At 33.9% G+C, this 26585-nt stretch overlaps 1 protein-coding gene across 1 annotated transcript in view; it reads left to right on the top strand.

The window, feature by feature from the left end:
• Positions 1-22461, top strand: part of DCX-EMAP (Doublecortin-domain-containing echinoderm-microtubule-associated protein) — a 62233-nt gene extending 39772 nt beyond the window's left edge. The window contains exons 6-18 of the mRNA XM_089634318.1: positions 2049-2187; positions 4086-4235; positions 6588-6759; positions 14295-14390; positions 15542-15679; positions 16624-16755; positions 16885-17013; positions 17516-17644; positions 18772-19063; positions 20191-20373; positions 21347-21442; positions 21568-21682; positions 22068-22461. Coding sequence (XP_089490444.1) covers positions 2049-2187; positions 4086-4235; positions 6588-6759; positions 14295-14390; positions 15542-15679; positions 16624-16755; positions 16885-17013; positions 17516-17644; positions 18772-19063; positions 20191-20373; positions 21347-21442; positions 21568-21682; positions 22068-22221 — 1925 coding nt within the window. The 3' untranslated portion in view covers positions 22222-22461. The remainder of the gene's footprint in view (positions 1-2048; positions 2188-4085; positions 4236-6587; positions 6760-14294; positions 14391-15541; positions 15680-16623; positions 16756-16884; positions 17014-17515; positions 17645-18771; positions 19064-20190; positions 20374-21346; positions 21443-21567; positions 21683-22067) is intronic.
• The last annotated feature ends 4124 nt before the right edge of the window (positions 22462-26585 follow it).

Genomic DNA, 26585 nt, shown 5'->3' on the forward strand with positions numbered 1-26585 from the left:
TTTTTTTTATTTTATAATTTTAAACTTATTTTTTTAAATAAATTAATACAATTTATTTGAAACCTACGTTGAATATTACATGCACCTTCAATCAAGACGTAAATTTCGGCAATTTTTAATGAATAAACAATTAATCGAAGGAAAATTCAGAACTTTTATACTTACAATTATATAGGGCGACAATTATACAAAATTAAAATTGTTAGTTTTTATTGTATTTATATAATATTATATTTACTGTTCATGATTGTCGTAGTAATAAATATCCCAGACATCTTCTCGCAAACGTTATTTGACGTAATTAAACATAACATGCATTCATAAATTCCAAAGTACTAGGTACTACTAACAATACCGGATTTTAGCAGTCAAATTTAGATTTAAAAAAAGGTTTCTCTTGGTGAGATTTCAACTGAACACGTTTAAACCTACAAAAAGGCTACGTTAAGCGACTTGTACGAGTGGGACTTGGGTTCTACGACTACGAGTATGACTGCGACTACCCCTACGAGTATGACGTAGGCCGCTACGGCACGGTGCGCGGTGGCTCGCCGTGTCACAGCGGGAAAGTAACGACATCCGGTTTCGTTCTTGTCTCTTCATTCATGTCCCGCGCTCTGATAAGGGAGCAGAAAAGTTCCCGCGCCGCGCAGTAAACGTTTCATATAAGCTAGAAGCTAAAAATTCACTTTTGAATTGAACGATGAGGTTGTAGTGGTATCACTACGTAGGGGTGACGAGTGCATGCTTAATTGGTGTGATTAATGCTAGCGTTGATTAATTTATTTCTAAATAACATAGATTTATTATTTATTGAAAGTTCTAATGCATATATTTGCTCATTGTGGCGCCAAGTTTCACGTTGTTTTTTTGTTCAAAATGTTTATTTTCTGTTCTAATTCGAATAAATACTTATATATTACTTTTTATTTTTAAATTATATTGGAGGTTCAATGGCGTTCAACGAGGTTCAACGACAAAACCTTTTCAAAAGATTAAACAAAAACAAAAACATTGGGTCGAGGCCACAACGTTTTTTGTTTTTTAATCGGCCACGGAAAACAAAAACATAGTGGCCCTGCCCCAATGTTTCATGTTTTCACAAACATTTGTATCAATGTTTGTTGTAATATTGTAGCCTTAAGGGAAACTATTTTCATAAAACTTAAATTTGGATTTGAGACCAAAATACATAACAATTTTTTTTTGAACCGGAAGTATAGCAAATATCTAGTACGGATATGAGCAACTTTATTTATTTGTGTTTTAAATTTTAAAATATATGCTATAAAATATTTTTTTAATGATTTTATCAACAACTTTGCCAATTATTTGTGAGTTAATGATGATTATTTAGAAAATAATGTTGCTCTGTTTCCTCTACTAATATGATATAATATAAAATAAAAAATTAAGATGATTTAAAAAAACATTTTCATGGAAGTAAATTTAAATCACAAACAACCGATTTACAAAGAAAACAAATTTGTTGGACATATCCAAAATTCAAAATTAAAACGATCGAATTTATAAATAAAAATTTTACCCAAAAACGCTGTTTCTATAAAGTTTTATTTTATTTATTTATTTATTAATCTTAAGTTAGCTCACATCTTCGTGTGTGCTAATAGTTTATAAACATGTACATTGTTTGGCAAACATAATTAAATTAAATAATTATCATTATATTAAATCTGTATGTATGGGAAGATTATTTTTTTAATAATTACAATTTACTTAAAAACCCAAAGTTGTCTCTAATCACGCAAAATTGAATTTTTTATCGCACATATTTCTATATTTAAAACACAAATAAATAAAATAGCACACATCCGTACTAGAAATATGCTAAACATTTAGATTAAAAAGAGATATTTTCAGTTTGCTTAGGTATTATGGCCTCAAATCCGAAATTAAGTTTTGTATGAAAAAGGCCGCGCACACGTTACTCTTAATTAAGATTGGGAAAATTGTTGAACATTTTTTCCCAATCTTAATTAGTCCTTCCCAGAGTTGACGATGACTGAATTGTTTGTCCTAACTAGCAGACTACACACTCCTGGAGGTGCTGAAGGAAGAGCCTGTGCGGGTGACGATTCGAGGACTGCGCAGGACATTCTACCCGCCCATCCACCACGCGCCTGTCGACAATTCGCCGCCCGACAAGAAGCTGCAACTTGAATGGGTGTATCCTTTACAATCATTCAAAACAATAAGGAGTTTCGATCAATTTTATTTTTTTAATGAATACCTTCTAACTTAAACACCAGTTATTTTTTATGTAAACGCGTCGTTGAGTAATATTCAAGGTTTGACAGTTTAAAAGCCCGTCAAAACGATCGAATTTTGGCAGGGTTGGCGGGCCTCGTACGTACCTCGGTTTTATCGATTAACAATGAGGCCATTCCCACATGGGTTTGTGTGAAATCAACAAATCCTAATATAAATAAGAAGCAAAAATTAAATTAAATACTTGAATAGGTACTTTTGAAATAATTTGAATAACGAAAAGTTCACATTTCACACTAAATTACATTTACTACATAAATTCATCTTGTAAGTGATTTTTTGTGTGGAGTATTTTATAATAATTTGAGGGGCATGTTAATTCTAAACATCTATAGATATGTACACGACTACACATGCCTTATTACAGTTAAGCTTATGCAGCTTATATTCTTAAAATATCCAATCTGCATGCAGTTCCCGGTAATGGGTTCACTTTTAGACTGTACTTTATTTAATCTACCTGGCATGAGTAATTGGCACATTTCCATTGTTGGCTTCGATCATCAGGTTTTAGGCATAATTTAAATTTCGTAACTTCGCAATAAACTTGATGACGTATTGTTTCAATGAAGGCAGTCGGATTTTCTCAATTAAATAGATTTTTTAAAATTAATTTCATGGCATTTAAGATCCTGCACATTTTCTACCGATTTACAACATACTTCCCTTGAATACTTTGGGCCTTACTAATAAACGTGTTTCAAATTTACATAACTAATAAACTAACATTAATATATGGTAAAATATTGTTTATCAGTTGTATAAATCTTTAAAAAAGTTAACCTCTTGAAAAATTTAAATGTAATTTTTTTAACAATCTGGCAGCATGACAGTATCCTCATCAGGGCAGATGTGTAAAATGTGTTTTACTTTCAGATTCAATACGTTTCTTTGCGTATCTTTTAGTTATATTTTGTGACAAAAAACATTTTTCAAGCATTTGTTTGATACTTATTTTAGCATCGTTTCTTAATGGCTTCCATGGTTGAGGGGTAAGTCTCTCAACTAGCAATTCAAATGTCGCGGGTTTGAATCCCGGTGTGCGCAAGTAAAGTTTATTTTATGAATTTCTGTTTTTCACAATTAATCATTTAAAATAATCTATCGTGTACTAGCAGCACGTTCCAGAACGGAAGATTCTCTCAGTATCGCTCTGGTGAAAGACCACCACTCAGAATTGAAACATTGCTTAAAATGGCTTTATCCATGTTTGGTGATCAGATGTGAATAGCCAGGTACCCACTGCCGTCCTCCCCCCCATCTCCTCGTTCCATCATAGTTAAAGAAATATATCACTTTCTAACTACGTAAATACAAGATATATAATATGAATACACATGAAAATAATAATTTTACAATTATACATAGTAACTTATCCTAACAGTTTTTCTACATTAGAAAATGATTATTACAATAATAATTTTTTTATTTATTTTTTTTTTTTTTTAAAGAAAGACAAACATTCCCGGATTACGAAAAAGCTGACAATATTTGAAAATCTCCAACTAACATCACAGTAAGCTGAAAATGTTGCTTGTGTTGTGATGGAGGACTTAGCCAGCCGAGGAATTGAACACACTACGCCTGAGTGGGACCCAAGCGCGATGTCAACTCGGCCACCGACCGGTCAAAATAAGTTGGGACGCCATAGTCTCGCTAGCTCCAGGCCATTGGAAGCAGTTCGTATGTTCCTGAATGCGTTGATTTCTACTTATAATTTATTGTAAACCTGTTTCATAAAGGTGAAGTCATAACTTCAGGTACATACTGGTTATTTTCCTTAACAATAAGTACAGTTATGGGTACCGAGGGACAGACTCTCGCCGCAATCTCTGGGTGCTGCCAACAGGGGAGTTACTGTACTTTGTGGCGGCCGTGGCAGTTATGTATGACAGGGATGAGGAAGCGCAGAGACATTACATAGGACACACTGAGGACATACAATGGTAAATCCCTTCGTCATTATCTTATTCTTGCGGAGCGAAGCGCATAAGATTAAGGCGATGCTATACGTAGTAATGCAAAATCATGTTTTTTTTTTTGAAAATTTGGTCGCCTAGAAATGTTTCAGATGCTTTAATTAAATACTGCGAGTAGAATACATCTTTGCCTTTGAAATAATCGAGTATTTTTTAGATAAGTCTTTTTATAAGCCTAGAAAAAAATAATGTAGAGGCCCATGAAAACTGCTTTAAAGTTCAAAATCTTCTACTAACGAACCCATTTTCGGTTATGATTTTATTGTATAATGTGGCAAATTAAGTTATTTATAAAATGATAGAAAAAAATTTAAATATTTATGCCTGAACATCCACAAAATAAAATAAAAGGCACTCTTTGGCCATGTTTTTTTCTTGCATAAATCTAAACAGGCGGATGGTGTTAAGCGGGAATTTAAACCTTATCGCCATCTACGTAAGGGTTGTTATTGATAGTGGCTCAATTTAAAATATTACACGACGTAGTGCATCTCCTTAAATTGTTAAATTCCATAATAATATTAACGTCCCTTTAGATTGTCAAGTAATAGTGCTATCAAATTTGCCTAGTTACCAGGAGCATTTAACGTAATATTGTCCATTGCTGCAGAATTTAACAAAGCTTAACATAATTTGTCACATTTTTTTTAGTTATTACTATTAAATTAATCAAATGAAAAACGAAATTTTTTGTGATAGCTCACAAGAGCGCCTCTTTCTAAGCAGTGAAAAAGCAGTGTGGGTCTTGAAGAGGCCCGGATTATATGAAGGACAAATTCCGGAAGATCATTCCACATTCGAGCCGTCTTACACAAAAATGAGTCGAAGAAGCGACCCGTTCTCGTGAAGCCAATTTCAACTGTGATTGGGTGTTCCGCTCTTGTACGTCGAGTTTGTTCGAGTTTAGTCAAGGGGATCAATGCTGCTAGCTCTTTAGAGCAGATTCCATTAAAATACCAGTTAAACCGGATCAGCTTGCCTTCATTGCGTCTGTGCATTAGAGTTGGCAATCTGTCTGTTAACAATAGAATAAAGGGGTGTTATTGATAACGGCTCGATTTAAAATATTACACGACGTAGTTCATCGCCTTAAGGTGAGATGAAGAAAATTTCAGCGACGGTCTAACTAATTGACCGAAGAATTAGAATTTATCGACTGTGAAACTAAATGGATCACATTTGCGATAGCAATGCAGGGGTCTGCCGTCAACGTGTCGCTTGTAGTTTTGCTGATATTGTCGGATTTAAAAATGGTGTCATCAAATTTCGCCTAAAATAAGGAACATCATATTAAAGATATCAAGTTTTGAAAACGAATTTTTAAAATCTTTTATGCTATCTTATTTACTAACGTCATACTTTATTTTATTTATTTACTCTTTAATGTTGTATGCCCATTGGCTTTTATATTCTGTAAATTGAAATGGTTACATTTTTGTGCAACTGTTCCAAACGATAGTTGCAAAACATTATTTCCTACATTACAGTGGTTTGCAACTGAATAAAATAAAAATAAAATAATAAACTGAAATTCTTTTAAATAATATCTTGACAAAAAAATGTTTAAGTATATTTTAAACATCGAATTTATTAATGTCGATATCATTGTTATGGTATTTGCAAGTTTGATACATAATTAGTTTGTGGTGACATTGTAATAGGTCCTTATGCCTAGTGTTTCAAGTAGGTACTCTTAAAATGACTAGACTTAGATGTTCGCATCAGTTGAGCACATAAAAAAAGAAGCAAAGGTCGCTTATCTTTTGCCAATCCTCGAGTGTGATGTTTGATACTTATGTTACTGAGAGACTCCTCCGATTACCTCTCACCCCAGAAGATAGGAGGAAACTTGAGTGGCAAACGGCCAACGTGGGAAATGCCCATCTCATACAGGACCCCACCGAGAGACAGCCTGGGTTCTGATTGCCTCGCAAAACCTGGTCCGCCATCAATAGGTTAAGGTGTTCCCATAGCCGCTGTGCCCACATGATACACAGATGGTGCCTTAAACAGTCGGCGATGTGTGAATGTGGTGCGGTGCTGACCACCGAACATGTAGTCAACGAATGCCCGCTCCATTCATTCCCCGGCGGGATTGATGAGGTCCACATGGCGACGCCTGAGGCCCTAGACTGGCTCGCAGACCTAGATGTCCCTCTCTGACCCCCCCAACATACGAAAGAAGAAGAAGAATTTTACGTCCTGATTGATATTACGCTTTGTGAATGTAAAAACTACCATAGAAAATATTGATAGAGAAATAGTCCTACTTGATGAATTTCAGTCGGTTATAATTAAATTGTTCTATTCTTTTCTTAGTATGGAACTCCACCCATCTCGTGAGTTAGTCGCATCGGGCCAGAGGGCTGGCAGGGGGCGCAAGACCCAGGCACACATCCGCATCTGGAGCACGGAGACGCTTCAGACCCTCTATGTCTTCGGCATGGGCGAGTTCGAGGTCGGCGTGGCTGCTGTGGCTTTCTCACAACTGGTAAGTGTTGGTTATCTAGCCTCAAACTAGCATTTAACCCTTCCAGCGTTTGAGGGCGTCCATATTTTATAAAAATGTTTTTTTTTCTATCATGAAGATAAACATAAATTTTTGATGATAAAAAGAAAAATAATAATTCTTTCCAGTGTGCCTCAAATATTTTTACTGGATACCATTAATAAAATCCTTAAAATAGCCAAAATGAATAATTCATATTTCGTACCCCTATCGTAACAATCAATTTTACTTTAAAAGTTATTTCTAATTTTTTTATTCTATTAACGAGATAAAAGTGAAGGTACAGTTTGCTTACCAATTCTCCAAAAAAACGAATGTACTTTCAAAATATCGAGTTCTCTCAATTTTTCTACGATTGGAGTAAAAAAAATAAGTAAAAATGTGGTTAGCGTTTTTTACAACTTTTTTCAAATTTATTATTTATTATTTGGAAATGGTAATGTTTATTTAAAATGCATTCAGCCGAAAGATATTTTTATCTAGTGTCGTAAAAAGAGTTTTTTTTGCGGAAAATTAAGAAAATAAGATGTTTATAGCCCATTTGAAATACACAGAAAGCATTGCAAACTGAACAAATGTGATGAAATTACTGAAGGACCGATATGTTAGGATTGGTTCCATGATAACTCAACACAGTGACAATTCAACACACCTTTAAAAAGTGATATAGAGTCATTAGAATCTATGAAAAAAAATTAAACCTAACTTAACCTAACCTAACCTAACCTACAAAACCCGTAAATAAAGTTTTTGTTTCATCAATTTCCATGACTTTATATAACTTTTTAAAGATGTCATGAATTATCATTTTGTCACCGTTAAGAATATCTTGTGGCATCGGGTCAAAACATTCAAATGCTCCAGAGCTCGGAGTTTTGTGACTTCATTCCCTTCTTTCTTAGCACAGGTTGTTTCGCAAAATTTGAACAATTCATCTAATATCAATGTTGATTTTCAAGTTTTGTGAAGATTCTATTCAAGTTCTGTTGTTATATCATTACTGGCCAATTGTTTCACAAAACTGAAATGATGAAAGAAACTCTTTCAAACCTTTTGTTTATTTATTTAATGATAATACAAGATTTAAAATTATAACAGTATGCATAATTATTCTACTATTCCATAAGGTGAGCTCCAGGAGCTCGTGTTTTGAATTGGAAGGATTAAGTATATTATACAAAAATTATGCTTTAAAGGCGATGTGTAAACAATATTCAAAGTCTTGTTAAATAACTACAAACGTACACACAAATTAACATTCAATATTTAAACTAACTACAAACATGATTCAATTTACACAATTTTAGAGAATTAGTATTATGACAAAACAATATTTTTTAAATGCTAGATAGTATAGATTAAGTAAACGTATATTAAGGGTACAATATATCACTATTCAATTTAAGGGAGTTAATTTGCTTTTGAATTGTTCATATTTCAAAGTTTCGAATACCTTAATTTTGTTTTTGAACAATAATATATTGTACCATTTCACACCTAAATACAAGTAGCGGTGCTGAGCCGTGGTCGTTCTTAGCATTGGAATGGCTATTAGGCCCTTTATTTTGAATTTATGGCTTATGCTATCTAATGGTTAACTATACGAAACGACCGAACTATAGAAAGAATTACGAACTATTGTATTGGTTAAATGATTATAATTTACGTCGGTCAATCAAAGGTAAGAGAAAACAAAATAAAAGTTTAATTATAAATTCTACGGTATGTGATTTATTACAAAAGAAAACTATGTTTTCTAATCTATTCTGAAATATTTCTGTGGTATTTCAAATTTCAAATCCTTGTAACTTCTCCCCGTATTGCATGAATTCGTGCCATCAGCTATAATTAAAAATTTACAAATTGTTTATAGATATTATAAATTTTATACTGGCCAAAAAAAGTGTTCTTTTAACCATTTTAATTAATCCGGATGTTCGAGGAACGAACAAGGGTTGGGAAAGCCGTATTTTGAAGGGATATTCCACACAGATAAAGCATGGATAAAGCCTATGGCTTATGACAGGCGAATGCGATAACACAATTTTTAAGGTTAATTCACAGTCAGCTTACCGGGTGGCGAACGAAATCTGCATCTCGAGAATCATCTGTCAGCACTGGAACGGTGATCGTTGTACGGTAGCACTCGTTATGTTGAATTGGATGGCGATAGTTGCGATAAAATACGTTTTAGGGATTATTCCGATAAATAGCCGGCGATAGTACACACATTGGTTTTGACAAGACAAACGTTTCAATGCGATTGTACGGCTCACTGCACTCCGTGATTACAGTTGAAGTGTGTGAATTCAAACTGTACAGTTCAGAATCTGACCATACTATTGGTCAGCACACGGCCTGTCAAAAGCAAATCGGCGTGACGGAACACCGCAGATATAATTTCTGTAGAGAAAATGTCAATGAAAACTGAAATTTCTCAGATTGATGATTAAATTCTCGGTGACCTTAATTACTGTATACCGTGTCGGAGCCTTGCATATTATCCTTAATACGTTTATAAAATGTGGAAAGCGAACAACGTAACACATCTTTGCATATGCAGGAATTGAGCACTTGAAACTTAATAGCCAAGGATTAAAGCCTTAAGACGTAAAGGCTTACCACGCATAGAATATAAATAGTAGTGTACAAATCACAGCATGCAGTTCAGGGTTTTGTTTTGTCCAAAATTGGGTTAATAATACGTTTGGGGTAAAGATTTATTTTTAAGGTTTCCGTGTTAATTTCGGAATTATCCTCTCGTTTGAAATAAGCACGTGTAGTTTCTTACCAACATAGTTTAAAATAATGGCCATTCCGACGGACTTGAAATATTTATTTTTCTGATATAGGAATCAAAGTTATTATTTGGTGTTTGAACTGAATATTTTTAAAAAATGTCACCTAAATTCATAACTATTTAAGTAGATTCAAGTCAATTACACAATAAACAAAAATTATATTGGGCTATTACTAAAACTATTCAGATCTGGTCAACAAATACGGCTAAAGCCATTTCAAGCAACGTTTTGATTATGGCTGGTACTACTCTGAAAAGCGCCGAAAATATACTTAATAATATTTATTAATTAATTTTTGTTAAATAAATCAATAGTCAACAGTAAATTAAATTATATTTATGTTTATTTGTGCGTCCCGAGATTAGAACTTGCGACCTCTCGATTCATAGGACCTTATCTCAAAACGCGGCTTGTAATGTATTGTATTCTTTGACGTACTTAATTGTACTTGTATATTGTACGCCAATTAGAAATGATTAGGGGCCGCCATGCGGAAAATAAGTAGATTTAAACTACCGTATTTTTATTCAAAACACTTAAACTCTGAGAATAAAAACTTAATTACCCCAACAATTGTTCGCAATGAAATGGGTTAAATACATAGCAGCTAATATGAAACGTAGTTTATTACAAACTACGTGTACAGTGAGCTGAAATAATAAAGTACCGTTTTTTACTTATGACGGCAGAATTACATTTTATCTAAAACATGCAACACCTCGAGACAGTTTCTCCTAACGAGGTGTTCACAAATTCTTCTACTAACCTGTTCACAAACAGAAAAAAGGCGCTAATCCAACAAAATAGAATAGAAAATACAACAAAGAAGCTTATAACATAATACTATGTTTGTATAGACAGCCATCGTGGTCAAGGAGTAAGGTCCTCGACTACGAATCCAAAGGGACGCAAATAAATTATTGTTAATTAAATTGGTTATTTGACATTAAATTCGCATAAAATAATAAATGGTCCTAGTAGATCCAGAGTGGTAGATACTTTCAGTATCGCCTTGGTTAAAGTCCATCATTTAGAACCCTTGGTCGTGTTTGGTAACCAGATTTGAATATTCAGGTACTTCCCCACTTTCTCTTACCCATCTCCCTCCCCTCCTCATATCCCTTAGTTTCACAACATACTGTAATACCATATGCTCCGGTTAACAAGATGCAGTGTGAACTCTTTTGCGGTATTTACATTTTTTTTAAAGTTTTTTTGTTGGCCAGTGTCCAAACGATTTTGCAGCTCACTGTTTCACTAGGGGTGTGTCGGTTTAACCCTCATCAAAAAGTGTGCAGTTAATGACAGGGATCGTTGAAAAATACTAGCATTTTTCTCGTAACTCATATTTAACTAGGACTCAGTACAGAGAACTGAAATTATTATGCAAATCGATATTACATTGGGTGGAATACTTATTTTACAATAATTTATATTTTGAATGTTTTCTGTCTGTAGATATTTTATGAAGATAAATTAAGTGGAGTATTAGGTAGATATAAAACATGAAAATTTTCGTTTTATGAGCACCAGTACTCTAAGCTGAAGTTTTCGAGTTAATTGAACACATTATTAATAATTCATTTCACAACCGTTAAACGGTGTTTTTGTTACACATCGCATAAAGACTACAATTTCTATTTCGAATTATTACTAATAAAAATGTGTCTAACTTTGCTGAAAAAGAACTGGCAACATTACATTTTGGCAGACATAAATGCCTTATATATGCATGTGTAGGTAAATACCAATCAACGTTTATTTTTTGCCAAGATGGATCCAAAATGAATTAATTATACTAACGAGATAAAAGTGAAGTAACAGCTTCCCTGCAAACTCTTTAAATTCTCTGCAATATTTCGAAGTTTTAATTAAAAACGTCTGTGGAAACTTTTTTTCATTTTGAAATTAAAATATTGCACTTTTGAAATATTAAAGTTTATTTCAAATATAAAAATCTAAAAGGTAATTAATTGTATTTATTTTCTAAAATTGTATTTTTTTACGACATCTCTAAAATGAAGAAATATATAGAACATTGATCGAAGACAAATTATTACTATTTCAAGTTCAAAAATACAACAGATAAACAACCCTCTTTGGCTGGAGAAGCAATGTATAAATCTTTCCATAAACTATTTTATATCAGTTACTATTTAATGTTTCAATAAGTACGGTTTCACATACACGGGCTTTTACCAATTGAATAAAAAATTTCACCGCGCTATTAGTAACGTAGTATATATATTATTTCCACTGATTAATTTTTACCTAGACCGGTTTCATCCTTCGGACCAATAACATTTCAAATAATTTACCATCCTTGTCAGGAATGAAAACTTTGCTCCGGGTATATAAGCATTTATGACTTATTTGCACAAAACACGATCACAAAATCAAATACACTTATCGTCATCTACTTACACGACTAAATTTCGAATTAACTCCTTACAATACATTGCACAGAAGCAATATAACGCATTACCTAGTAATCTAATACTTTCAATGGCAATGAACAAAAAAACATTGCTAAAGCTCTTAAAAGCTATTTCCTCAGCAGTTTTATTAATGACTGACACATTCTTTCTTTGAAACTCCAAAATAATTTCTGCGTTTATTTATTTTAATTTATCTATGTTGTCTTGTCTTTAATATAATGTTGTATTTGCCGAAATGAGTTTTGTAAACTCACTGGGAATAATACATTATAACTTATTATTTTGTAATAAATAAATAAAATAAATATTAACTTCTGTTTTGGCTTTACTGAAATCAGGTATTGTAATTTTTACAATGCCTGTAATAATACCAATATACTAGAGTTCAATGAGAGGTTTGTGGAGAAACATATTGAGAAGATGTAACCTAATTGAGGTCAACAGGGGAGCAATGGGTACCTTGTTCTAGTACTGGCGTTGAGCACCAGCAATCCCAGCACGCGACCATAATAGAGGAAATCTTACCCCCAGTCAACACGCACCACAATTATGATCATACTGCTTGAACCTACAGAGTTAACCTTTGCTGACGCAATGAGAAAAGAAATCAATTGCCATTTGAATTGGAGAAAAAATAATTTTTACAAGAGCGTATAATAAATTGGATTCATTTCGTATAAAATTATTTACAGAGCGAGATTATTTTTGTGAGGTTGACTGAGCAATAATGAAATGTCACGCTATGTTGAATTGTATAAAATGGGTGTTTAATGTGTTCAGAAAAAAGTTAAATATTTCTAAATAAAATCATACGTACCATATTATTATGTGTGTTTTTTTTTTAAATTAACTTATAAATAATAATTTGTATATTTATTTAGAAGGGTTTTATAAAAGTTCCACGAAAATTTTTAGAAGTTTAAAAAATTCTTTCTATCTTATAGTTTTATTTAAGAAACACGATTATTTCGTCTTACATATGTAGTTTAGTTTGAAAATTCCAATCAAGATGAAACAGTTTTATCAATTATGAAGAGACAATCGGATAAAATAAGGTTAATAACTATAACTAAGCGAAAAGTGCTTATAATATTATGTGAAAAATTTATAATCCACCAGAGTCTGTAACAAAGAAAAGTTTTGTAATTTAAAAAATACAACCTTCTAACGGAAAAGGATTTAAATTGCTTGAGAGATTAATAATATGTATATGTACTTAGGAAATATCTTTTAAACTTGATTTATTGGTAACTGTAGGGTTTAATATTTGATTCGTTTATATCACGCACACTTTCTTATCTTTCGTGAAAAATCGCTTAACCAGCCCGCTTACCGTCTTACGGGTTGCAAATAAAAAGGGTTCTTTATCCCGTATAGTGTACAGGGCTCATCTAATGATAGCTTTGTGACTTTTGTTTGCACACTTAGGTTTGATTTTAGTGAAGTAAATTAAATGGAAACTTTATGTGGTTAGTGGTTGGTTAGTACTTACGTATTTGTTAACACACACGCCCTTAATTCTTTAATTCCAGGATTCTCTAACTTTCGTCGTGGAGATTGTTTCATCTGTATATAAATAGTTATTACACAATACATACATAAATTACAATATAATCACTAAAGTAGCACATACGAAGCACCATTTAAAAAAAAATGTTTGTATGTATGTATGTCTACCCAACAATGCTTTGTTTCAGACTGTAAACATTCGGTCTTGACACACACTCCTTGCCTCATTCACATTCCTACTCTTTACATGGCCCGACTCAAGTGTCTGATTCAGTGGATAGTGCCATGTCTTCCTCGAGCGTTCCCGACTTCTGCTACCATTCACATTTGCGTCATATATTCTCCTTACACTCATCTGCTCTACATGCCCAAACCATCTAAACGTCCCTTTATTTATCTTACTCGTGGCATTTAACGTGTACAAACAGTAATTTTATTGTTTTTTTACGGGTGTCAAACCCACTATAATATTTACATATCACAACTCAAGCAAATTAGTGTGAAATGCGATAAGAAAGAGGGTCATTCATTTTTAACATGGTGTTACTTAAATTGGAACACATAGTAATACGCAGATTTAACGTTAAGTGTGTCCAATTTCGTTAATTATGTCAACCATGTTTCATGGTTGTTATTTTAATTCCACAGCAAAGCACTTTCCTTTGTGATATGACATGTCCTTATTACTGACGTCTGAGGGGTGAAATTCCAAAAGCAGAATGTTAGGAAGCCTATTTGTATTTAACTTTAAAGTTTTTTTGTTTTGTAGAATGGGGGCAGCTACGTGTTGGCTGTAGATGGCGGAAGGGAAAGTATACTGTCCGTTTGGCAATGGCAATGGGGACACCTCCTGGGGAAAGTTGCGGTAAGTCTATTTAAAGATTTTTATTTAAACTTTTCCCGGACGATGTATTTATGTTATTTAAAACTTTTACTTGCAACTTGTTTGAACCAACGCGAGTGGTATTGTATTGAACGAGGTCACAGAAAAACATGTACATACTAATATTCAATAACTTCTAAGATTATACTGTGGTGGAATTAACGTACAAGTAAAGCAGTTTCAAGTTGCTTTTGTCTACATTTGTATAATTTTTAAATCGATTTTTTTTATTTTACTACGAATCCGTTCTGCGTGAAATCGAAATTTTATATGATGATCTTGACGTTGAGATAATTTATTGGGTGGGTAGGTTCTAACATACCTACATTTACTCTTACTCGATTTCGAGTAAAAATTCATTTATTTGCCCGTATTTACAAGCAAATGACTTGGATAATATTTGATTTTGATAGTAAATTGGCCCCGTAATAAGCGTTCAAAGATGGTTTGAAAGGGAGATATGTAAATTGTAAAGAGGGAATAATATAAAAAATATTAAATAATAAAAATTAAAAATAATATAAAAAAACTATAATAATTAAGAGAAATTGATGAAAATGTTTTATAAAACACGACTCGTTTGAAATAGAGCAAAAATATCTCGACAAATACCTACTTTAGTTGCATTTAAAGATACACTGTGAACTTTTTAATGCCTATAGCCCTATAACATATTACATAACAGAACAAAACGTATTTTTAATCATTTTCGGAGCTTATTTCGCCAATTTTTTTCTATCGAAGGAATTTCATATTACTAACGTTTCGGCATAACAAATGTGTAGATATTGTCTTCAAAAATAACTTTTTTTTTGGAACTTAAAAACTTAAGGAGTTAACGAGAAACTTGTTATAAATCGGAAGAAATTGGGTATGCGGGGGCACAGGTCTGGGTGAACTACTGGTTACAAAACAGATTTATTTTCTGACATGATTTAATCAAAAATCAAAAGCCGGTTGCAAAGGGATATTATTCTTATATAAGTACATTTTGATTTTACTCACTAATCTTAAGATTAACACATTAATGTGAGTTTAATTTCATGGATCACAAAATATACGTTAGCGGTGTACGGGAATAGCCGCTGATGAATCACGTATATTTACGGATTTATCATGTTCGCTATTTTCAGACACTGCAAGAAGAGATGGCTGGGGCGGCCTTCCACCCGCTGGACGACAACCTCCTCATCACACACGGCAAAGGCCACCTGGCCTTCTGGAACCGGAGAAAGGATGGCTTCTTCGAGAGGACAGATATCATTAAACCGGTGAGATTCCCATCACTCAATTACAGCTTCCAAACAAATTTATGAGCATGCACGGAATACTCGTAAAATGGAACATCGATTTTTACAATAGGTGATTTACAATTTCTTCCAGCTTATATATTACTCACACAGACCTGTGAAAATCTTGAGATATTAAATTAAAGGAATTGTTACGCCAAAAGTATTTATAAAAAAATATATTTGCCTCAGGATCATTGCCTTTCGAAAAAAGAAATTTGCCTTTCGGATGTAAGTAAACTAGAAAAATTACGACATCCATCCAATGATATTATCAAAATGTAAGTGACCTTATGTTCATACTAATCGAACAAAAACGTAGCACCGCTTATGGAAAAGATAGCCATTTAAAGAATAATTAGGTATATTACGAACGGCTTATAAAGTATGTCCACTGGACTTAGTTTAGTGAAACCATGCGCGTTGTCTTAGTAACATATCTTCACTTTAATAATTCATCTAAGCATTGGAGCAATAAAGAAAAATGAATTCATAACATCATTTTGGTAACCACTTTATCGCTTGTCTGATATGATAAGTAGTTCTATTTTTTAAATTAAAAGTTCGTTGAACTTGAATAATATTATGCATAACGCAGAAATATTTTACATTACTTACCTACCAATGGACCAACAACACAAATTAGAATATTTAATGTGCAAATCAGCGTAAGTACACGGGGCTATATAGGCGGGGAATATATGGACTGCTACAAGCTGTCGATATCGAGAACTTCAAGCAGTTAGTGAAGAGTTCTTAAATAACAAAAAAAAATATGCGGCAGCTCGTGTATTTCGAATATCAACTGCTTGAAACAGTTCGTGTACTGCAGCCCCAGGCATACAAATCTTCCCAGTCCCAAACTGTTGAAAGATTTTACAAAGGTATTTTATTTGTCCAAATAAGCCTTTTTTAAATTTTTCTAGCCATCAAGAACGAATGTGACAAGCCTCCAGTTCGAGCAGGACGGAGATGTGGTGACGGCCGACAGCGACGGCTTTATCACCATTTACAGCGTGGACAGTGACGGGGCGTACTTCGTACGAATGGAGTTCGAAGTAAGTTCTAATGGAGTGTTGTTAACCCGGGACCTTGATTCTGTGAGACCTTAAAAGTTGAAACGATGTCTCGCGTACTCGTTGGCGATGTATTTTTGAATTTGTCTGATTATGTTGTTTTAATTGTAGGCACATAATAAGGGGATTAGCTCCCTCATAATGCTGTCGGAGGGGACTTTGTTGTCTGGCGGAGAGAAGGACAGAAAGATAGCAGCGTGGGACTCGTTACAAAACTACAAGAGAATCACAGACACGAAGGTATTATTGATTCCTATATACATCAAAACGTTTTATAACTTTATAAAATGGTGATGGAACGTAGTTTTCTTTAACAATGAATTATTTTCGAAAAATGAGTACGAATGATTTATCAAAATTATATCATTTCGTAATAAAATATCAGTAATTCAGAATATTTCTGAACACGTGTTCACGTGGGTGGCCTTGTCGTAATAAATATATTGGACGAAATGCGAAAACTATTTTTAAGAACACTTGTTTCTACTCCCTCATAAAAAGTCGTGCTTTGTTATAGTTTGTTATGAAATCTGTCAATTAATTCATTTAAGGCCCGCAGTCCCGTTTTTAACAGGCAAACGAATAATTTGACCAGATTTTTAATAAATTGACAATCTTTTGTATCGGTAAGTTTTCTCCGTGCATGGATCTTAAGACCGTTGCATGTTTAAAGTTTGATTCTTTATTATCATGTATTGTCTTATAATTATTGATTCATTTTAAAAATGTTTTAAATTTCCAGTTGCCAGAATCCGCTGGAGGGGTACGCAGCATCTACCCTCAGAGGCCTGGGAGGAATGATGGAAATATCTACGTTGGAACCACAAGGAATAATATTATGGAAGGGTCTCTGCAGAGAAGATTCAACCAGGTTTGTTCAAGTTTAAGAAATATAATAACAGTCAGGTTAGGTTAAAAAATAACTAATTTGCGATGGTTCCTATTATTCATCCTATAATAACCACTGTGCCATTTCAAATTAAAAGTCTCTCCAATTAACATACTCGTACTACAATTGTAGGTACCTACCTATATGTTCATGATAATTCTTTCGATGTGATGTAAATAGTAAGTTGCGGTAAGTAGAGGTCCCCCCCTGCCGTTAGGGTCGACTCCCCACCCATATGAATGCTAAAGCTACGCCACTGAGTCTGAACACTACGAACAATGTATCTGTAATTTTTTTAACGGGTAGTCAAGAAATTGTACAAGGTTTCCGGAGAAAAAAGTTCCTAAACTGAAAGCTTTTTGGTTCTATATGAAGTAGCTCAAGTTTCCGGCGTTGCCCGGGCTTTATTCTTCTTTGGATTTAGGTTTTTCCTCATTCATGTAATCCGGGCTTTTTCAAGACCCGCATTAACAAATCCCTTTCTACAGCCCCCTACCTTAAATCGGCCCACAATGCTGCCCAACCGGGCGGCGACGTAGTTTTCCTGCTTTTAGACCGTATAGTTAGGGGCGCTCTTGTGAGGTGTCACATTTAAAAATGGGGTGGAGAAAATTGTATGGGGTTTTTCTTAGAAATTTCATGAAGGCAGTTAAAATTGTAGATTTGTATAAAAAAAGAAACCACAGACAAAGTTACAGGGTTTTTGTTACTGTAAAACTCATATATTTTCCTAACTGCACATTAGAATTTACAGATAAGTCATCGTTTGTGGTAGGTATTGAAATTGTTTTATTTTATTTATTTGGAAAAATCAACAGATTATTTACATATATAAGAATAAACTAAATAATAAAGATAAAATCCAATAACAAATTTTCACTTAAAATTATAATAATAATAAAAAAAAAAAATTTAAAAATGTTTTTGAAATGCCCTCTTTCACTTACATGAAGATTTTATTTGGGTGGGGGTGGTCTGGTCACCAGTCAACTGCATTACGAACATTATTTCGTATGGCGTGCGAACACCTAATCATACAAGCAAAAAGTTATATCTTTAATTCCACATCCCTTCAGTTGCTAAAAGTAGGCACTCTCTCCATGTTTCAGGTGGTGTTTGGGCACGGACGCCAGCTGCCCGGGCTGGCCGTGCATCCTGACGACGAGCTGTTCGCCACGGCCGGACAGGACAAGAGCGTGGCACTGTGGCGCCGTCACCGTCTCGTGTGGTCCGCGCAGGCGGGCTACGAGTGCGTGTCTCTGGCCTTCCACCCGCTGGGCGCCGCGCTCGCCGCCGGCTCCTCGGAGGGACACCTCGTGGTGCTGGCAGCAGAGACGGGAGCCGCGGCGGCCACAGTTCGCGTTTGCGGATCGCCGCTCAGTTGCGTCGGCTATAGTCCAAGTAAGTCATCCTCACAAAATCTGCCATTTTCCTTGTCAAACAATAATAAATGTCTTTAATATGTTTTCATGTATAAACGACTTCCATGACGACAGACAATTAGAAAATGAAACAAATTGAACGCGTACGATATTGAATAACAAAATAGAGGGAAGAACGATTAATATTCTTAAAATATTTCATTAAAATACTAGAAATTCTAAAGCATAAAGTTTTTTCAAAAAATCTCAACACTTTCAAACGAGGTTCCCGATAGGGAACTCCGATTTCGATTACAGTTTAATACGATGGTAATCCCAAAAGTAGTCTCCAAAGCGCTCGACGTAGTGAACTTTTGATGCGGCTGTTGTCAACAGTGTTTGTTGCTTCCCCACTTCCAAAAAAAGCCTATGTGGACCTCACTGGAATGCTCAGTATTAGCAGCCGTTTGTAATATCGCTTCCGCTGAGTGTTGCCAAGTGCGAAGTTTGCGCAGTTAATCGGTTTTTTTAACGCAAATGATTAAACCGATTGAAATTCATCGCCAATTGACAGAAGTCAATTGAAATTATCTCCCACCTATCCTGCAATCCAGATTTGGCACCCAGTTACTCCCACTAGTTTCTATGTTGAAAAAACATTTGGCTGGAATGCGCTTCAGCAACGACGATAAGGTGAAAGACGAGGTTCAACGCTCCTCAATGATATGGCGGTGAGCTGGAATGACACGGGTATACAAAAATTTCCACAGCACTTACAAAAATGTAACGACCAAAATGGCGATTATTTAAAAAAATAGATAAATGTTCGAACTTTAAAATATGTGAAAATTATAAAAAAATTATGTTTATTGTAATTCTATTAAATAGGAGACTTTACTTTTGGGATTACCCTCGTATATTGTACTTGAATTTATATTGAATTTACTATCAAAGTGTGCATTCCCATGAGCGATTTTAAATCATGTAGAATCAGGGAGAACAATTATGTAGCATGCCAAGTCAGTTCTTCATCAACTAACCTATCGGTAAAATGTATTATTTCTCAAAACCTGACTCTTTGATTTGAGTTTGATACGCCTCGTTCCAAACAAGATTTAAGCAAAGTAAGTATATTTTGATTAATATGACCAAATGCGCTTATTTCAGCCGGTGACATGATAGCGATAGGCTCCCAGAACGGCAGCGTGTACCTCTTCCGAGTAACGCGGGACGGCTTCTCCTACAAGAAGTGCAACAAAATCCGCGGCACGCAGCCCCTTGTGCAGCTGGACTGGAGCACGGATGGTTGCTACTTGCAGACCGTCACTGCCGACTACGATATAGCTTTCTGTGAGTTATTGTTATTACTATTGGCCTGCGTACAGAATGGGAGCTTCTAATTGAAACGATATCACCACTAAGATTTGCCGTTCCACACTGCCCACTATTTGGCATTAAATTATTCAAATTATTTAACCATGTAGGAGAATGGAATAATTTTTCCGTTTTTTTTTTTTTTTTAATAGCTATATATATATATTTTTTTTACATTATTACAAGAATATGTAAATTTATATATAGGTATGTATAATAGATTTTGATTATATTTGTAGTCCTCCTCACTAGGATATCCTGTGTTGAGGGGGACTAGGTTTTGGAAGTTTTCAGCGACTTCTACTTCATGTTTTGGGTAAGGATTTCCATAAACTTCTACGACGATGTTTTAAGTATGCTAGTAAGTTCATTATCCGGTAGTTCCTTAAGCCAAGATTTAATGTCCTTAATGTAGTTATTTTTTGTTTTGAATTGTTTGATACTAAGTGGGAGTTTGTTATATAACTTTAGTACTAAAAATTCAGAGCTTCTTTGTCCAAAGGTAGAGTTACACTTTGGTATATTTAGTATCTCTGTTTGTTTGGCTCTGGTTTTATGAGTATGTAAGGCGTTTGCCTGTAAATCATTACATCAGTACCAGAATGTTTTTAGCATAGATTTTCTGTATATTTGGAACGTCAAATTGTTTAACAATTTCTGTTGTTGACCTCCTGATGGGAACTTTTATTATGGTATTTATGATGCAATTCTGAGTTACCTTCATAAAAGCATATTATACTCTCTTTAAATCCCTAGTTGACAAAATGTTTCGTAATTATGTGAACCATTATTTTTGTCTTATGAGTTGGTCAACGTCCAATTGACCCAAGGGAGCTGCCGCCTCTGTTTATAACCACAATCAATATTATTTTTAGAAAGTTACGGGTAGAGAACCACTGTATTTTCATAAAATATAATTCTTAAATTAATACTCCAATATCTTTTGCAGGGGATGTGAAATCGCTCTCACCAGAAAAGAGCCCCATCGCCATGAAAGATATTAAGTGGTACACACAATTCTCAACTGTTGGATTCCTCGTTGCAGGTAAGTCAGAACATTATAATACGTAATAATATATTTTTTAATTACATATTTTGTGTTACCACTGTTGGATTATAATTTTCTAATACAAAAGATAAATATCATAAAATATTTTAAACATTTTTTAGGAATGTGGAACAATAGGTACTATCCAATGACCTCTCTTATTACAACTGCGAGCAGATCTTCAGCTCACGACTATCTTATCAGCGGTGATGCCGATGGACATCTCAGACTTTTCAGGTGAATATTCTAATAGACAATCGTAGAAATTTAAGCATTAAAATTGGATGGAGGGGGGATAAGGAGCTACAATGATTGGCCCGCTACTAAAGGCACATAAAGCAGTAATTTAGAGTCATCACCAGGAAATATTTATAATGTTCTGGACGTTCGACAAAATTTAATTAAATAAATATTTGCAAATGTACACAAAAATAAATGACCTAATAGTATATTCACACACAATTGCAATTTCGGAAACCAATGGAGAATAAATTATGCGATATGCACAGCTTAACAACCTCGATGTATGCACGCAACCAAATTTCTCCATTAATCGAGGATGTAATTGAATCTCTTCACCCAAAATGTATTGATTATGATTTTGTTTGATTTACGTTCATAGATACCCGTGTGTGACGTCCAAGGCCGAGTACACCGAACAAAAGGTGTATAGTGGTCAAGTGTCCTGCGCGCGGTTCCTGTACAACGACAGGGGGGTGGTAAGCAGTGGGGGCGGGGACGCCGCCCTCATGCTGTGGGAGCTGGTGGAGGACTAGGGTGAGACGGCGGACCCCCCAGGAACCCACTGCACATTACTAGTCAGATCTGATGGCCCCCGACCCGCCAACGAGCACCACTTACAAGTTGGACCAACTCGCACGAGTTGGCTTGTCAGAGAGATGTTTACAGATCACCGAAGTATTTTTTTAACAATCGACTTGTGATCAAAATTTTCAAAGGTGTAATAGATAATTATGGTCCTGACATTAGGAACTCCTTTATAAAATCTTATAATTTTTTTTTGTTAAGTACCTAGTTTTACAGCAAAGAGTGAGCTTATGGCGGAGCTATGGTCCTGCCACTGAGAGGTGCTATGCAACCTCTCTTTTAGTTACATCCGTAGTTTATGAGAAAGAATGGGAAGTTATAACGGAGCTATGGTCCTGCCAGAGAGGTTCATTGTATTTTTTTTTTATTTCTGTATCTGCGTAGTTTGTTAGAAAGATGAAGATGTTTTATCAGAACTACTAGCAGTATACCATATAACACCTTAGTATGATCAACTATTGATATAATTTAGATTGAAGAATTTACATTGGTTGAGAATTCGCGGGCTAGCTGCACTTCAATTTCATTTATACCAATCATCAGCAAATTCCAGTCTTTTGCAAACAAAAGTACCGTCGTCATGTTTCAATGTGTTGAAATAAATAGCTAGTTTCCTGAGAGTTTTAAAAATCATTCTGATCGATGATAATTTTTTTATCTGTTCTCAGATTCATGGGAAGGAATGGAAACGATCGTGATGATTTTAAGTTCCATTGATTGGTACGAGGTTAGATTTTCGGTTCTGTACTAAGATTGCTATTATAAAATTTTAAATTAAATTAAATTTTGGGAGAATAACAGATGAGTACCTACCTACTTTTGGAAACACTTAAACTAAAAGGTTTTGGTGGAAGTTTTTTAATATTTATAAATTATGATTTATGTGCTGCCGTAATAGTTTTTCGGTCTATAATAATAATGCAAAACGATTAAATTTCAAATCCTTCGCTGAAAAAACAATTACTAACTAAGGTGGGTGCTGTATTCATACAGAACTTCGGTGACCAGCAATCTCCTTTCTCAGCATAATAGCAGAAAAAACAAAAAAAAAACAAATAAAAACTACTTGCGTTAAGCTGTATAGAGCGTGTACGCCTGTTTCAAAACAGTTGACAATACTCCCACCCACTTGAGAATTTTGGTTTTTAATTTAATGCAAAGAATTCTAAATTTATATTTGAATGCAAAGAATTCTAAATTGATAGCATAATTGTTAACTTCCTATTCGTTATTGTTATTACCATTACCTACATTACGGAAGCAGCTAGCATTTAATTCAATATATTACCATAATATAGATATTGATTATTGATAAATTTTAAATGATCCAAATTTGATTGTATCCGACTTGTTTACCGTGTTGTTTACCTACGTTGGGGTGAATGAACAGGGCCTCCGAATAAGATGTGATAAATATTGAGGCATGGGTTTTTAGGCCCCTTCGGACCTAATAATGTTATTATAATCTTGAGAAAAAATGGGGATATTCTAAAAATGTTATGTTTCTAGAACTCTTAATCGGAACCCGCGAAAGTTCGATGTGGACAACTGTGTAAAGAGAAAAATGTTCATCTACCTACTCATATATGAATGCATTACAATGAATGTAAAATGTGTTCAATTTGACGCCAAGTTCAATGAACTGCCAGTGAAAAAATATTTTATTTCTTATTTTTGATACCTACTTACCAGTCACTTTGACAATTTTTCTATTTTTATTTTTAGCAAAATATTTTTCCCATTGCATTTTTTTCTTCAATCCGATGAACTGGTAATAATAATTATTAAAATGAGTTACTTTTGTGTCTATATTATGTTACACATTTAATATTCGGTACAACTCTAATATTTCAGTTTGTGTCATATTCGTCATATTTATTTATCTATGCTCTTAAATTATTTAGATAAATCATTATTTTGTTGTTTTAGATAAAATTTTAAAAATATGTTTTATTTTCTTATTATGTATTAATTACCTTCATAACACTATAATAAAAAATATTAATATTATTAGGTTGTAAGTAAATATGAATACTTAACATTATTTGAAAATAAAAAAATAAATTTTGACTCACCTTCATAAAGTAGACGTGCAAATGTTTAGAATGAATAATGATAATTGTTCCACTCAATATAAATACTAAATGATTTTGAGGCACTTAGGAGATCGATTTTGAAAAACAACCTGTTTAGATAAAATTTTAGTTTTCAATAAATGTTCAAAACGTATACCACCGAAATATACAAACGAAAAAGAAATTTTTAAATAAAAAATCAAAATTATTACATTTATTTTTTAATCATCGAATACAATTTGTTTGCATGCAATGTATGTTGAAAATAATAGACAAATGATACATGTTATACAAAGATCTCATAAAATACGCACTCAAAGGAAAATTTGTGTCACACTATTCCCATCATACCAACTAATTAATATTATGAAATAGTTTTTACAAATTACTGTAAAACCATTAATATTTTATCAAATAAACAATTCCATCAACGAAAAACATTTTTATTTATCTTACAACAAATTATATTAGTATTATATATTCAACCGTCAAAAATCTTTGAAAAATTGTCTTTCATCCATAGAGTTGGAGAGTTGGAGGTCAGTTGGAGGTAAAAAAGCGGTACATATTTTTTTTGCTTTCTTGTCTCGTCTAAATATAGGTAATACATCAAATGTGACGAGTGATTGAAACACCACAACTGTAACTGTAATTGACAATATACTTGTTATATCTTCTTCAATATAAAAAAAAACTTTTTTTACACCACTATCATAAAAATTATCAATATTTTTCAAAAACCGATGGTTTCTTCTTCAGGATAGTTAGTTAGTCTGGCGCATTTGGAGCAGTCCGCTCCGGGTGCTGAAAGTGATCACCTACCTAGGCGTCCATTAGTTTTGAAAAGGGACTCCAAAATTTTACAAAAAGTATGCTGAATATGTACAAAGTAAATATAAGTAAGTGTAAAAAATGGTGTAAACAAAGTTATTATATTTAATTAAAATGATCAAAACGTATTTTTATTTAATTAGTTGTAATATCTTTAAAACACAAAGTGTACATGAACCTAAATGGACCTGGACCGAGCAATTCGAAAACAATTCAAAGCTGCGGGTGAGGGTGAAGATTTATGAAAAATACCTTTACCTACTTAATTTTATCTTTAAAAGTCCCATTCCTTGTTTTATCAAATGCCCAGTAAAAAAAAATTGTAAGCCCTTATTCGCAAACAATATAAAAATAAGGTAGTTGATTTTATACCACACTTTGTATACAAATCAAAAGTTTGTTTTATAAGACGGCTGTCCCGCACGGGCTTTTAGCTCGTGATGTGTATTTCCTAAAAATTAATACTGCTATTTAAAAATTAAAAAAAGGGTAATTTCGAAACGCTAATTGATAGCTAAAGGGACGTGGACACGGTCAAGCGGCTTGATCGCAAGCACGTAGTTTTTTTGTCTATTGTTGTCTATTGTTGTCTATTATTGTCTATGCTTAGCGGCTTGACAGCCCGCATCAAGCCTCTCCGTCAAGCATGGCCACGCCTTCCTGTGATTTCGTGGTGGTCTATGTATATGTACTTCTATGCCTTCCTGTCATTTCGTGACTCGCGGCAAAATGGAATCTGTCAAAGACAAAGCGTTCTTGGCTCTTACGTTAGCTTTATGGTTTGAATAAAATAATAAAAAGAAACGAATTTGGTGTCAAGAATGGTACAAGTTAAGGTACCGCTTTACCCATGAGCATTTGCAAAGTGTATTACAGGCTACAGCTATTTTTTGTATGAATATCTTGTGCGGTATTCATACAAAAAATATGTTTTCTCCATTGAAAATTCAGAAAATTATTTATTCTACAGTTTGATTATTAATGACCTTGAAAACCGCTGTCATAATTATTAAAAAATACTAAAATACTTCCAAAAATTTTAAATTAGATGGATTTCTACAAATTGAACACAAAAACAATAACTAAGTACCTATTTTACAACAATTTTATTCAATTTATATCATTGTTTATGATACGTGATATTTATTTGTCTATTGTCGTTTGTCTATTCCCACAAAAATATAAATTCGCATCAAGCCTCGCCGCAAGCACGTAGAATTGCGCAATGCTTGCAAGCCAGCTTCGGTACACGGTCAAAATGCTTGACACAAAGTGCCATAGACAATAAACTACGTGCTTGCGATCAAGCCGCTTGACCGTGTCCACGTCCCATAAAAGGGACGTGGACACGGTCAAGCGGCTTGATCGCAAGCACGTAGTTTTTTTGTCTATTGTTGTCTATTGTT

This window comes from Hesperophylax consimilis, chromosome 8 (genome assembly GCF_061612785.1).
Source record: "Hesperophylax consimilis isolate HC1 chromosome 8, BYU_Hcon_1.0, whole genome shotgun sequence".
Taxonomy (NCBI): Eukaryota; Metazoa; Arthropoda; class Insecta; order Trichoptera; family Limnephilidae; genus Hesperophylax; species Hesperophylax consimilis.